Here is a 15744-nt window from a genome sequence, read left to right on the forward strand (position 1 = left end):
TATCCACAACAATTCCATAAACATTGTGTAAATCAACTGCTAACATCAAAATTAATCATCATTTACAATTTGATGTATTAAGACACAACAAAGGTAAATTAGCTGTAGTATTTGAGAGCTAACTTCTGAGCATCCCAACCTCCAATGTCTCTCAGACACCATAATGACACAAGCAGCACAATATAATGTCATTGTAGAGAAATGCCGAAGAATTACAGAACTCAGATCACAACAATGCCAACACTACCAAATCTATTCTCCACCTAAACTTGGGGAAATAATTTCATGAATCTTTTAATCCACTTCCTTGGAGATACATCCAAAACACTTTCGTTTGCAGACACAAAGATTAGCACAGCCACGGATACACATTTGGAGAAGTTGGCAGCCTCGCAGTTAGAACCTCAACTCCAGTCTCAGTTACCTACACACAAAGAGAAGATAAAGATAACCATTTACCAATCAGGGCTTCCCTTTTCAAGTAATTACTAAGAAGAATTTAAGGGCAAATGGAAATTATTTTCATGTTTTTAAATATATTTATATCCCAGGCATCTTGGGTATTTACAATAACATCCCAAATTTTCCAAATTTTCCCAGAATACCCCTCGCAGTTGAAAAAATGAAGGGGTGTACTCTGATCAAACATTAAAAAAAAAATTGGAGATATTTAAATAGACACTGAGCAAGGCATACTTCCGTATTTTTCTAGGATTTTGCCCAAAAATAATAAGGAACTATTGAAATTATGAGAAATGCAAAATGCTCACAAGTAAGGTATGCTCGAATTGAGCACTACGTTTCCCATCGCTTGTGACCGCAGTCCATCCATCTGGCCACATTCTGTCTCTCCAATTACCTATAGATAAAATAGTGTATAACCTTTGCATTTATAATGCCTTTGAACCAATTTTTGATATAGTATTAATTATATTATATATATTTAACACGCTACAATGCATAATAGAATATTATATGAGCAACCTGAATTTATCATCGGCTCAATCGTAAATATTTGTCCAGGCTTCATCACTCCAACCGCTTTGTTTTCTTTCATCAATTAAGTAAAAAAAGACATGATAACACTATTCGTTTGAAAGAGAAGCACAAGGCAAAATTTTCTTAAAAAATGATCTTTAATCTGGGGATACTGGAGTAATGAGGTATATTCGGTGCACAATGAAAAAGCTCTCCAATGCCATGGCCACAATATGACTTAACCTGAAAAATGATAGGAAGTTATTACAGAAAGGATAAAAGCAAGATTTGAGAGATAAAGAGCATGTTTTGAGAGATAAAGAGCATGTGTGCACGCACATGGGCACACCAATTGGGCCACAAGTGACATGCCTATGTCACTGTTTGGAGACTGTGAGAATATTAATGCAATACATCGATATGACATGTGGTTTAGAGGAATATGTGACATGTGGTTAATAAAGATGTGCAAAAGTAAGAATTTGAATGCATGACCTTGAGTTGGTAGCCTAATAGCTTCCCACTAAAAATAAAAGAGAAGAGAGTTAATGGAGTGAAAGTCTACCACTGATAATCCAGTTAGACATGCATGTCTGTTGATCACTTCACCAATCTCACGAAACCTAACTCCAGGCTTCACTGACAGCATCCAAAAACCATAAATTTATGAATGGAAAAAATATACTTGATGGGTAATTAAACAGAATCAACTTAAATATGATTCATAAAACATCAACAGGAAATAAAATTTATTATAATGAGGATAATATTTTTGTTCATAATGCTGCTGGAAGATTGAGAGGCAGAAAATCCAAGTATTGACATCTGTAATCAATATTTCCATTAAAACATAATTCTGATAACATTTCATTACAGTGAATCTCACATTCACCCATCGTCTCAAAATAACTTCAGCTGATCAATGACACCATCATAATGCTAACCTGAATGATCTATCCCACTTGTGAAGCTTCTACCCAATGTCTCAGAGATCATGGGTTCAAAACCAGACTGCTGAAGGATGTCATAATTGAGCATAAAAGAAAGACTTGAGTGTTACAAGTGTGATGCATGACGTAGTGGGAAGCTCCTACATTTGCTAGATTTTATTATTCTAGAGTTCCATCTCATGTTTCAGTTATGCCATTTGGTTTGCCCTCAAGTGAGTATGTACGGATTGGCCTTCATATTCCATTGCTATCATTCTTGAACAATTTTCTTTGAACCATTTCTAATAGCAGGTGGAAATAGATACATCTTTATCAATTTGGTTTTTATCGTAAGACTAATTTTAGTATTTCTCTCTCCAAAAGTGTAGTATTATGGTAAGACAGAAGGGTTTCCCTTTTATATTTTTGTGCCTCTAGAAGAGGCTTTTGGGAGAGTTGGTGCCATTGGTGGTTTCACTTTTTTTATGTTTTCTGGTTCCCATGCCATGACCAAGATATAGCTAGTTACTGGCTAATTGTAAAAAGCAACAGTGACTTTCTTTGATTCTTGAAAGTTTGGTTTTTTCCATTTTGAAACAGTCTTCATTCTTAAAACCATATTATTAGTATTTACCCGCTGCAATTGCTTTTTCCAGGCATTCATATGTACAACGAACAAGTTTCTCTGAGGCTTCATCTACCTTCCCGACAAAGAAAGTTTCATTGAGGTCTCCTGCAAAAATCTCAAGTCAGCTTCTTATCATTCCAATGCACTCAAGCTCTATTGAGAAAGATGTTTACCATGGCATCCATTCAGATATACTGTGACATCAACATTCACAATGTCACCATCCTCCAAGCGCCTGAAACATTACATTCGCTGTCAGCAAAGAGTACATTTTGAAATAATGACGCACAGAACAACCTACCTGGAATCAGGGATCCCATGGCAAATTACCTCATTCACAGACCTGCAGATGCATCATACAAAATAAAGCTAAATTTGGTCCTGTAACAAAATACTTATGGTATGGATGAGATTAAGGTTAAAAAAAGATACGTGCAACATGATTTGGGGAAGAAATAATAATTCAATGGTGATGGATATCCTCCTGTTGATAAAAAATAAAACAGACATAATTCAAAATATGACAAATATGCATAATCTAAGGCAAGGAACAAAAACAGCTTTTTTTGCCTGCTTCAATTGTAGCTTTGTGCACAATGGCATCGATTTCATCTGTTGTTATGCCAGGTCGGATTGCTCGAGCAGCAGCATCCAAAATTTCCCTTCCCACCTTCCACAGTATGAAAACAAATATCTTAAGATGATATGAACAACTAGAAGCAATCAGAACTAATCAACACTTCTGAACAACAAGAGTATATGGGACCAAAGAAAAGCAGGAATATTTGACATAAGCCATGGGAATGAAGACTACATATGCTAGAGAATCTTGGGCATTAAGGAAGCAGAATCTTAGCATATGCTGTTACTCCAACACTTCCAAGAACAAAGGAAGCGTAGTGGTTTCTATTTAGTATTCACTACGCTTTTCAATGTTCCCAAAGATAAAACCAAAAAAAGCTTTCTATTTGTGTTTGGTCACAGGTAAATCCTATATGTCGAAACTGAAAACAGTGAATTATCAGATTTGACATAATCATCCACCACATAAATAACCACTAGCATACAAATATTATGTAGTACAAAAAACTTGCACGAGATTCCAGGCCTGTATATGAAATATTAAGGATTTTTCTGAATCACCAAAAGTTTATTACGTATTATACACGCTTATGAAGCTAATATGTATGATAACATAACAATTCCATTTTACCCGGCAAGTCTCTCGCATCCTCTTTATCTGCTCTGGTGATTTTATCTGCACATACCATAAGATGACATCAAGCAAGAACAGAAAATAGATGTTGAAAGGAACCACTAAATACCTCAATTCTGCTCTGCAGTTCACTGTTTTGCTCTATTGTTGGAAATCCCTGACAGTAATAAAAAAAGACAATTGGTTGGTGAGTGTACAGTTGATTTATAGGGACAATATGGAAGAGGAAATAAAAAATGTGCATCGTTGGCAGCAGAACAAGAAATTCTCTAGAGAAAAACAAGCTTCCATACTACACGTTTGAGATTGGCCACATAGTTGTACAAAGTTGTCAATGAGAAATACTGTACCAACAAGTGCCAATCGTGTTATAGCATGCAAAGAGCTCATATTATTAACAAAGCTTGACTTTAGACGTATGTTGATGATCTGATTTCAAGTTTCAATGCAGCTGAAACATATGGCCTGTATAAGGAAAGAGAATGTTTTCCGCATACACTTATCCCATTTCAGCATATGGGAATCAACATCCCTGAAACATTTCAGCCCCTAGTGCATACTATTTCAACTCTCTAGCAGGGTCAAAGTGAAACATTGAGCTAAAATCTGCACTAAAAATATCTACTCACATATATCAGTGCATGTTCATGTATCATTATATAAGGTACTCCTAAATGCATGGAGAGTAACATTAATGTTACTAAAAATGGATACATCAAGATCAAGGTTCGAGTCAAAGTGGAAAACCTAGATTCATGTTCAAGGTCAATATTAAGACTCAGAACCCAAGATCAAGCTTTAAGAAGAATATTCCTTTTTGCAAGATCCAAAGCCTTTAAGAGGTTTTTAAATCATATAAAAAAGAAAACTGGAATTTGCTGCAAACTGGAATCATATACAGATGACTCAGTCAGAGTCGCAAAGTGTCAGCATGCAGCTGAAACATGTGAGCCATTTCAACTATTTCACATTTCCATTTTGCAATATCCAAATCCTCTAGTGAGATGTACCAGTCTTATTTTTACTAAATACACCTTATGCAAGTGTAATCTTAAAATCAACGTGACATTTACTATCGAAAAGAAGGAAAGGCAATCACAAATAACACACACTTACATTTGCAGCCCAATCGGGACAAATAATATTTTCAGGTACAAGGCGTCTTGGAGATATTGGATGAGGTCTTAAGGGCCTGTTGATGCAAAAGTCATGGTTGCTTTAGCTCATAGAGCTGTCTTTACTTCATACATATCAGAATTATTTTTCGCAGACATGTACATTTCATCATATAGACTGTAAATTATAATATTAGCAGAATAGTAACCAACTGCTAAAAAAGTTTAATGTGCTCTAGGAATATATCTAACATCCATGTTATCCTCAATATTCTAATATTTTCTGTGTACTATTGTGTAATATACGTATTTATTTATACGAGCATACCCGGTCCAGTCAAAAAATGGGAGTTGTGAGGATCGTGCCTGTCCCTTCTTCAAGCAATAGAGCCAACCTTGTGGTGGTGCTTCGGATCCTTGTTCTGGAATCTCAACTTTTGGTTTCCCAGAGTGTACTAGTTTGTGAGTGCTCCATGCGGCTTTAAAACATTCTTGAGAACTACATGACCAGTACAGTTTGCACAATTTACCAAAAACTCTTTCAAAGGATTTATAATATCTATAGATGATAAATGAAGTAAAATGGAATTTGAATAAGTGAAACAGAAAAACACAAACTGACCACTTGGAAGGATACTTGGCATCTCAGCTCAAAACATAGCCTTATATCATTAAAAGTCCTATTTACTAGCAAGCTAGAATGGCAATAGCTCTCATTCACTAAAGCTCATTCAAACACATATTGAAACACAAGGATGGGACAGACAGACTATATTGTCCACGCATTGCAACATGAATCTTGTGTGCTTGTTTCATCATATATTTTCCAGCTCAGAGGATTTTTCTTTGAGTTGCTTCAAAGGTGTAATTTTAGTTAAACCTCAAGCCATGCCTAGCCATCAGGAGTATAGCTTGCAAAGCTATAGAATTAAAAAGTACGCTATCTGAAAATATGATACAGCTTACTTTGCAATCCTTGGTGATCTCATGCATCATATCTGGCCTCTTAAAGATGTTAATACATACGTCTATGTATCAGTCTCTTGAATTGGAGCCTGCTGTCATTTCTTTTCAGTTTCATACGCCATTCTTTTTGAGACATTAAAATTTTCTTTTTTATTCATAGAAGATGGCTATAGTAATAAAATATTGTGCAGGTCCATTTACTTCCTGTGATCAAACAAAAACCTCCAAATTTAGGAAAACTATTTATTTATGCACCAAAGAATAAAATAGACACTCCATTTGTGCAGAAACAACGAGAATAACTGAGGAAATAGATTGGATATAAGTCTACAAAAATCTTGCGTGAATGAAAAGATAATAACGCTTCTGTCCAAGCATAATAAGAATGACTAAGAGCCCATTCGATGAGAAACTGACACCAAGCCCTCAGCATCACCTGGTTACTTCACAAAACTTCAGTCTTCAATGGCCAATCACCTCCTCTCCTGCACACAAAGCCAGATCTTCCACTCACAATCCTCTTCTCCCACTCTGATCTTCTTCTCCCACTCTGATCCTCTTCTTGCCTATATAGATTGCTACACCTATCTTTTATGTAGCCATAAAAGGCAAAATATGAAGCAGCTATTGCTTTCATGCAAAAAACATAGTAAACCTACATTCAAAGTGCAGTGTTTGAATTTCATGCCTCAGAATCTCTCTTCTTTCTTTCAATAATATTCATTCATCTCCATATCTGCAACTCTCTACTAGGTCAACACAATTTTGGTTGCAAACACGGGGATCTAGATTGACATAGAGGAAGAAATAAGGGACTATTAGCACAATGGAACACATACAACATGCATATTGAAACCATCTTAGCACATCTAGAATGACACCCATGTCATCCAAGCTTACAAGGATGCAACGGGGAATAAGAAAACTCTATAAGGGCATGTATGAAATCATGTTAGGGTAACCAGCCAAGATGTATCGCTGCTTACAAGCATGTTGAACAACCAAAACATAATAAATGCTTCAAAAATAGATCAAAAGTGCAAAGCATGAATTATCACAAACCAAAATGTAGCATTGGTTCGCGGCAAGTTCAATGAGACGCATTTGGGGCACCTGCAAAGAGACATATAACTCTATGAACTACAAGAAGATTATGCATCCACAAAGTTGTAATAATCGCATAGGCCCATGAAAATTTGCCCTGAATTTATTTGTATCACGCAATTGAAATCATCATTTCTTTTCAAAGAGTGCTTTAATGCATTACTTTCATTTGCTTAAAAATATTTCAATGGATATAAATACACACTGTAACATGGCAGGCTTGCTGCATCTTGCACAAGCTAGCTGGCTGTCACTGACAGGGGAATCGTTCATGATAAGTTAAAGCTTTTGTGCAACTTGATTAGTGATTCATTTACAACCTTCAAATCCTGCATGAAATAACACAACTATTAGATCTTCATGTGGAAAACCAGTGCTCAAATGAATGATATTTTATCAAAACGAGCAAAGTATCTATAGATAATCGGTCAGGATCAACGTGGATGAACTTCATATCAACTTTATACTAACTTACTGGGACTGCAGATAGAGAAGAATTTATCAAAAGTAAGAAAGAGATTTTGAAAAACTAAACAGAAATAAATAATTCTGCTGTTTATGTTATTCAAATGTTTAACCACATTCTTGCATTTCTAAATCACGGAATCCAGGATCCATTAATGACCATCAATGAGATGAGGCTAAAGATTTTATCGGTCATTCTTTATGCATCCCCCATATCTGTACATCCAAATTCCATTATGACCTTTCATGAAGAATTGAACCTCAACCTTTTGGCGTGAACTACATACAAAATTTTAAGAATGAAGAAGTATTATCATAAATCTGAATAAAGGATTATTATCTTCTTGTCAACACCCAATGTGACATTAAAGAAACAAGGCTATGTATGCATCATTGTAACAAGAAGAAAAAGTAAGAAATTTGGACAAAAGCAACATAAAACTTCAGAAAGAAAAAAGTCATTATTGAAATGCTTCATTCTATTCTATTCTATCTCTCACTCTCTTTCTTTCTCCCTCTCTCTTTCTCATTCTCTTTCTCTGGTTGGAAAAATGTTAACTTTTCGAGATATATATATATATATATATATATATATAGATATGGATATGGATATGGATATGTACAGGTACATGTATATGCTTTACAGTTTTATTTATTTTCCGAACACCCACTTCATATTTCTTAAACAAAACAAAACTTGAAACCATGACATGCTTTTTTTTCAATAGACTTACAATGCTTTCCCAGAACGTTAAACAGCTTGTACTTTTTGTTAGAATAATCCTAGTATATCACCGTTAAAGGAGCTCCTGGCTACAACCTTCATGGATAATAGCTTCACTTCTTATTAAATTTATAACCATAAACATAATTTTCATATACTAAATAGCTGTAAATAGGAATGCAGCCTTCTTTATTTAACACGATACTTTGTTTTCTTGATAGTTTCTTGGAATTGACGTCTTTTTCAACATAGCTAAGTGCGCGATGGACTACTTTGTGCAGATTAGGGATTTCCTTTCATGTTTTACCACCGCTAGTGTGTGTCAATGTTTGTTTGTGTATCAGAACTCTTAGGGAAGGCAGGAGATGTGCGCATTCATCCTCCTAGACCTAAGCGTAAGCACCTAAACAGCTCGTATGGAAAAGCAGGAAATATGCATGATCTCTGTGAAGAAACAAACCTAACCCGAATCAGACACAGAGGGACGAAAAACTCTTACCTGGAGCTCGCGAAGAGACCGAATACGAGAAGCAGACGATTCCACGCAAATAAAGTCGATTTAACAGTTTTATTGGCTATCTAAAATTACAGGAATACCCTTAAAGGGAGCTTTACCCTCTACGCATGCAGATATGTACATAGTACATACACATACATACATACACATACATACACATACATACACATACATACATACATACATACATACATACATACATACATACATACATACATACATACATACATACATACATACATACGCACACTGAGATAGCTTAGTCTTGTCACATCAAACGACACCATGGTGAGAAAGATGTGATTGAGTGCATATGGTAATTTCATGTAGGCGTCAAACATGTTGGGCTCATGCGAGTGTGACTAATAACATTGCAAATTTCTATTCATGGTACCCTTGTTATATTTGGTTATAACTTATAACTTATGATTATATCTAAAAAGCTAAATATTTATGTATATCGTAAGCATATCATTGACGTGTGCATCAAGTAGTTCACCTATTAAATTATAGTTGCATGTTTGCTCAGTTAGAAGATAACTTTTTTGTTTTATTAGGCTTTACATCTTGTTATTATTGTGCCAAGATTGTATTGGTAGGCAATTTACTTCCATGTTCTTTACTCTAAGCCACATACTCGTGGACATCCACATATGTCCCTATTGGTCAACGAGTCCCACTCCCGTTTCACAAACCATCAGTCATGTTACACTTTCTTGATGTACCGTCACATCATATAGAAATACTTTGATTACTTATGTTCCTTAAAATGTGTGATATTTGTTTGCCATCGTCAATGGATATAGGCATTGCAATTAGATTCAGATACATGGTAGCATTGCCAACATGTTTCGGTCGATGTTCTATCAATGTGTCCAATTATGATTGGAAGGAAAGAAAACAATTAAGTATTCAAAATATCTTGTAGTTTTGATAAGTTCACCCTTCCACAAGCAGGGGTAAGCATATGTTCGCGTGGCCTTCACTATCAAGGATTTGGTTTTCCAAAAACATTTAAGAGGTTTACACATTGTAAAAATGATGTGGGGATTGTTGTTTTTCCTCGAGACTCCTTCCAAAGTTCAAACTCTTTTGAGAATCCATGTTTATTGTTTTTAGCATGCATCACAAAGTAGTAGTTAATGTAATGTAAATAGCTTAGTTAATAGTAACTAATTAGTTGTGGTTAATAAGCAATGTAACTAATAGGTAATGTAATGTAATTAACTTATTATCTATTAGTAGCTTTAGTTGTGCCTAATAATCGATGTAGCTAATAGGTAACGTAGTGCAATAGCTAATATAGTTATTTACTATTACGCTAACAATGAGAAATATTCATATTGAAAGATCTTAGCTTATTGACTAATTTAGATTATTAGGATGAGACAAGGTTCTAACTACCTAATTGACAAGGAATAGTTTATTATCTCGGTAGCTAAGTCATGTACAAGTGTAGTAGGTGGTTAGTTATGTATATCACAATAACGCTAATAAGCTATTGTTGCCCTTGTTTTCATTTGTCTCGTATTAGAATCTTTAACAATTAGGACCATCACGAGCTTGTATGGGAAGGAAACATGTCTCTATGTTATTTACTTTAACCACATACATATGGACTCTCATACACAGGCCCTCTTAGTTCGATGTTTGAGGAACATCACTCATGATCTACTCTCTCCATATACCTCTACACATGTGACGAGAAATGGATGTCACTTAAAATGCTCAACCTTTTGTCGCCATCTTTAAAGGCACTACATTTGGATTCAAATACATGGCAACTTTGTCAACATGCTTCGGTAAACGTTTTATGCACATACCCCAATTATGATTGGCAAGAATGTTAATGCTTGAGTATTTGAAATATCTCATAAAAATCGTTATTAACTTATTTCATCCATGTAAAGCATGAACAAACACATGATTGCTTGGCCTTGACTATCATTTATGTGTTTTTGTCAACATATTTCAATAAAAGTTCTATACATGTGCCCCAATTATGATTGTTGAGAACATTAAATGCCTAACAGTTCGTCGATAGATGTGACAATATCTATATCTTCTTCCTTATACATTATGAAAATTTGTATTTGTTAGGATACAAAACATTACACTATGTTCTTCAAGTACTCATTAAGGTACTATATCGAAATATTTTTGAAATAAACAAAGAAATAATAAAGAATTTATTCATTGCATTAGTCTATCTTTCATTATGACCTAGAGGATAATGAAATGGTATGTAGTGGATTGTTTATGTTGCAAGGGCGCTTGCCCGATGAATATTTTAGTACATTGGTTAACTACTCAACGTTTTCTTTCAATATCATATTGTTTGGTTTTTGTAAATGTAGGGCTTGTCATGAGAGTATAGTAGGTAGGTAGAACATTCATGTTTCCACCCTTTTAGATGGATTTGTAATATCTTAATCTATTGATTAAGTGAGGTGCAGTTTAATGGAGGAGTTGGAGACCTAGGTTGGGCGACTCCAACCCCAATACGTCGACATAATAAAGGAAATTAGAATTAGAATTTTTATCTTCCATAAAGAGGCTAGTTTTGACGGGGCCATTTTTATCATAATGAAAGAAAGAGAGAGAGAGAGAGAGAGAGAGATGGAATATGACGATCTTACTAATTAAAGAGGGAGGTTTGAAAGGTACAAAGCATTAGCCTATATACTCCATTGGCATGTGAGAGCCTTAACTATTATAAAACTATACATATGCTATGGATTTATTAGTACTTCGGCAATTAAGAATCACTTAGTTATAAACCACCCCAACCCCATTGGGTGACTTGGTTAGACGAAAAAACATGCAGGTACATTATTGGGTCACTTGATCCCGTTTATTGTGAAGAATATCTCTCACTTTATTGCCAGTTAGATAGGAGCACAAACCTTTATTCACTTTCTACAATGTATAATGAAAGTTAGGCATGCATCTCCATGCATTTAGTGAGTGTACATAAAGTGATTGAGTATGTATATTAGCATATCGTTTTCGCGTAAATGTATGATTAGTCCATTGATGAGTTACATTGTTACATAATCTATTGCTAGATGCCGACCATAGTTAACCCTTTCTTCGCTTCCTTTAAGGTTTGATGCCATCGAGCATTTATGTATGTGCATTTGGTGGTGCAGTGTGTAAACATATTTTGGTATAGTCTTTGACTCTCCACCCTAATTCCCATTATTTATAGACTATCTTCTTGCAATGCACGTGTTCATGTAAAACAATAACTTTTTCTTTATCCCTTTGTTCTTTTATGTAATAGATAGTGCTTCCTTCTTGCGAGAGCAAGAATGCGTGACATGGTTGTCAAACAAACATAATATGAATATAGTACATGCCACATGAAAACATTGCCTTCGTAGGCCATGTTAGACCCAAGGGCTGAAAATAAAATCATTGCCTCGAGGCAATGTTGGAAAGATAGTAGAAGTCTATCATCCTCATTTATTTGCTAGTGGGAAACGTTGATGCGGGGTAAATATTGACAAAAAGTAGTGATGTACATTGTTGTGCTAAATAACACTACATGAATATTTGAAATTTTCATGAGGGAAACATCATAGAGTTGGAGACAACCATGCAATGATGGCTTGAGATGTTGTCTTTAAAAGAAGAATTCACCTACAGTAGGGCGATTGAAGATCAAGTTGTTATGTGATATCCCATAGCCATAGTTCCCAAATTCTTACCGAGATGAAAATTGGATACATTATGTGGTGGCTCTGGGAATAGAACCAATTGTTGAAAAGTTCATTCCAAAACAAAAATATTGGGAAATGATTAGAAAGGAGTTGCCTTACCCTCTCAAAATCTCCCTTAATGGCACAACCATGTGCTAGATTGTTGCTAAATAGTTTTCCCACAAAAAATACAACTCAACTATGCTCCATACTTTATCGTCGTGTCACTTTATCAATGGAGGTGGAAGTAACAAGCCATGTACATACTTTGTTAGCTTGTCATTTGATAAAGATTTGGAACCCAGGTAGGTCCCAATATTGTAAACATAATTGGATCTACATGTGATGGAAAACGTACTCAATTATGCACCAAATCCTCTATTTTTGTGCCACATGTATATTTCAAGGGCATGTACTATATACCTAATGTTCTTGAGTGAATGGGATAAAATAACCATCATTCCTCATTAGATCCTTGTCTTGGTAAAAATATTGTTTATAAACATATTACACTAATATAGAAGGGAAAAATATGGCTTCAATGGATGCTTTTCATTTGTATTGAATTGATTGATCTTGATCCCATCCTTCCAAAACATATGATCATGTGACTTTCCTCTGAGTTTGAATCAAATTTGGTGCAAATGGATGTCCAATGGTGCGGATGGAGAACTCTCTTGTCACGAACAATCATCTTTAACACCACTGTATCGAGGGAGAAAAGAGAGTATTGTTATTGTCAATTGATGTTGATAGTAGGATAAATAAGTAGTTATGGGTAGAATATGGAATAGCATGAAAATAGATGCCATTGGTTGGTGTCTACTTCGCATAATATGTTATGGCTATACTTATTCTTTCTTTTTCATGTTCGCTAATTTAATGTGTTGTGGTAGCATTTGCTTCATTTTTTACCTGAATGGTTAAAAAAGATCACTCACAAACATTTTTCATAGCCCCAATGTTTTTATCTTGCCGTTTTCACTTACTTTTACACACACACACACACACACACACACACACATGTTTAGAACTACAAACATTTCACCCTGTATATGTCTCGTGCTTGGTTGCACATAGATACTTTTCCTCTCACACTTATTTCACACTGGCACATTTTGCGTCTTTACACCACCATAGTTCACGAATCCGTTAAAGTTGATTGGTTTTTTGGCATTTACTTTGCATGAATCTTCTTTGCATTTTTATTCCATGCATATTTCCGCACTTCTTGAAATCTTTCTCGTATTACCGAAACCATGACAAAGGTTTCGTGGATGACTAAGTTAAATAAATAAATATATTGATAATCTATCCCTGTTTAATGATTTTCCAAATACTAGACTTGAAAAGAAATTCTAGTGAAAAGCTCACCCAAAAGTTGCATAGCGCGTTGTTCGAGTGAATCAAACCACCAACAAATGCTATCTTATTGTGGTTTCCGAAGCTTGTTAGGAAACTGAGAAAAAATGTGTTTGGCATACAATGAATGCTATGTCTACTTCTTTGTAAGTCTTTCTCGAGCGAGGTAAGCATGGCTCTTTGTCCACTTCCCTTCTAAGTCACTTTGAAGTCCCTACAATGTGCCCAAGGATAAGATCTAATGCGAATATAGGAAGTATGAAGCCATGTATGTATATATTAAGCTCGTATCATTTGTTTATTTTAGGCACTCTCTAATTGTGTCACTTACAAGAGTGATACCATGAACATAGTTTTTGGTAGTATCTCCTCTATATGATCACGAAATTAAGCAAATTTCAATATTTCCCTTTTGTATCATTTACATGTATTATATGTCTTCGAAATACAATTTTTTGTTGTTGCAAATGATCAATTTTTGTTTTTTGAAATTAGGTTATAAGCGGTAATTACCAAGTGATGGAGCCAATACCACTCTTTACTCAAATTATTTATTTAAAAAGTGTGTACCATTTTTCTAAGAAATCAACACACAAGGATGCTCTTGAAGGTGCATTGTCCCAAGCACCCACACTTCACTAAGATTGTACCGCATTAGTTGTGCATGTTTTAAGAGGCTAATGTTTTTTGTCTAGGCATGTGGCTTTTGCCACATTCTTTCCATTTTTTTTTTTACACATCTAGTTTAATAAGGCATGATTTGATGTCCACCTTCTACATATCTCGAGCTGTGCTTTTGTATCACATTTCCAAATTGTCCATGGGCATCGGTGGAATAGCAAGAATGTGCGAGAGTACAAGGGTTCAGACCCACGACTTTGTGATGTGTGAATGAGGAATGAGGAATGAGGAATGAGGAATGAAGGGTTTTGTGAACTCTCGTTCATTGGTTATTAGTCATAGAAGTTTTTTTCAAAGAGAAAGACACTAAGATGCTACCCTCGGGCTTCAACCCTCAAGGAGAAGCCATATATATATATTGGTGGTGAAACAAATACATAGGATTTGAGTTCCCCAAGGAGCCCTTTAGGAGTGAACTCTATTCAAGTGCATTTGTTTATGAGTGAAAAAAGCTCAATCTGTATGTATTTACATACATACATACATACATACATACATACATACATATGGTCTATGTCCAGACTCCAAATGCATACATATGTACATATATGTATATTGTGTATAATGTACATAATGAATGAATGAATGATAATGTGGCGGGTGTCCGTTGCTGGGGCGGTGTTGTCGGGATTCGAACAAAGGCGCACAAAAACACACAGGAAAACACTAATAAATTTACGATGGAAAAAACTCCCTCATAAATTTACGACGAAAATAAAAACGATAAAAAAAAAGAGCCAAATAAATATAGAAAGATATGTATGTATGTATATGAAATTAAAATAAGAAAATAAAATAAAATAAAATAAAGTAGAAACAAAAAACAAAAAAAAAACATATAAAGTAGAAACCCATGAAATAAGAAAGTGGAAGGGCACAAAAAACATACCAAAAATAAAAAATAAAAATTGAAATGGAAAAACGAAAAGGAATTCGAAGCGACATACTATGTATTATTATTATTATTATTATTTATTGTTTTCTAATAATATTTATGCTTATTCGTTTTTCGAAATTCCGCTTTGTTTATTTATTTTTACGATTATTCGCTTTCGCTGATGGTGACGTGGCATCCAAGTCAGCCAGCCTCTGTTTGACTGCAACCCTAGGATGCAGACGTGGCAAGCCTATTTCGTAGGGGTGCCACGTCGGACGGCGGGGGGGCCTACGACCGGCCCTCACGTGGATGGGACAGCTTCCTGGCGGTTGCCACGTGGCCCGGCTTGGTGACGTGGCAGCGATGGCAGGACCAGCTCTCAGACCTCTCTCTCTCTCTCTCTCTCTCTCTCTCTCACACACACACACACACAGTCTCTCTCTCTCTCTCTCTCACTATCCCTCTGCCTCTCTGTTTT

The 15744-nt window shown here is 35.3% G+C and overlaps 1 protein-coding gene across 4 annotated transcripts; it reads right to left on the reverse strand.

Moving 5' to 3' along the window:
• MAP1A (methionine aminopeptidase 1A) lies at window positions 1-8747 on the reverse strand. Of its 4 annotated transcripts, none has more exons than XM_087321008.1 (17): window positions 8612-8747; window positions 7142-7256; window positions 6895-6945; window positions 5195-5365; window positions 4868-4943; window positions 3861-3908; window positions 3749-3793; window positions 3106-3205; window positions 2968-3019; window positions 2837-2878; window positions 2709-2770; window positions 2542-2640; window positions 1544-1617; window positions 1152-1221; window positions 985-1050; window positions 771-859; window positions 1-424 (listed from the first exon to the last, which is right to left on the reverse strand). In XM_087321008.1, the coding sequence occupies exons 2-17, from the start codon at window positions 7207-7209 to the stop codon at window positions 350-352; spliced, it is 1188 nt and encodes a 395-aa protein (XP_087177134.1). In that variant the 5' UTR covers window positions 7210-7256; window positions 8612-8747; the 3' UTR covers window positions 1-349. The 4 variants fall into 4 exon arrangements, with proteins under 4 accessions (XP_087177134.1, XP_087177133.1, XP_087177135.1 ...); XM_087321007.1 differs by having other exon boundaries at window positions 7142-7265; window positions 8625-8703; XM_087321009.1 differs by lacking the exon at window positions 6895-6945.
• Between the last annotated feature and the right edge of the window lie 6997 nt (window positions 8748-15744).

Source organism: Azolla caroliniana, unplaced genomic scaffold (assembly GCF_043228905.1).
Source record: "Azolla caroliniana isolate FFs.n. ecotype wild unplaced genomic scaffold, voAzoCaro1.0.p SCAF_6, whole genome shotgun sequence".
Taxonomy (NCBI): domain Eukaryota; kingdom Viridiplantae; phylum Streptophyta; class Polypodiopsida; order Salviniales; family Salviniaceae; genus Azolla; species Azolla caroliniana.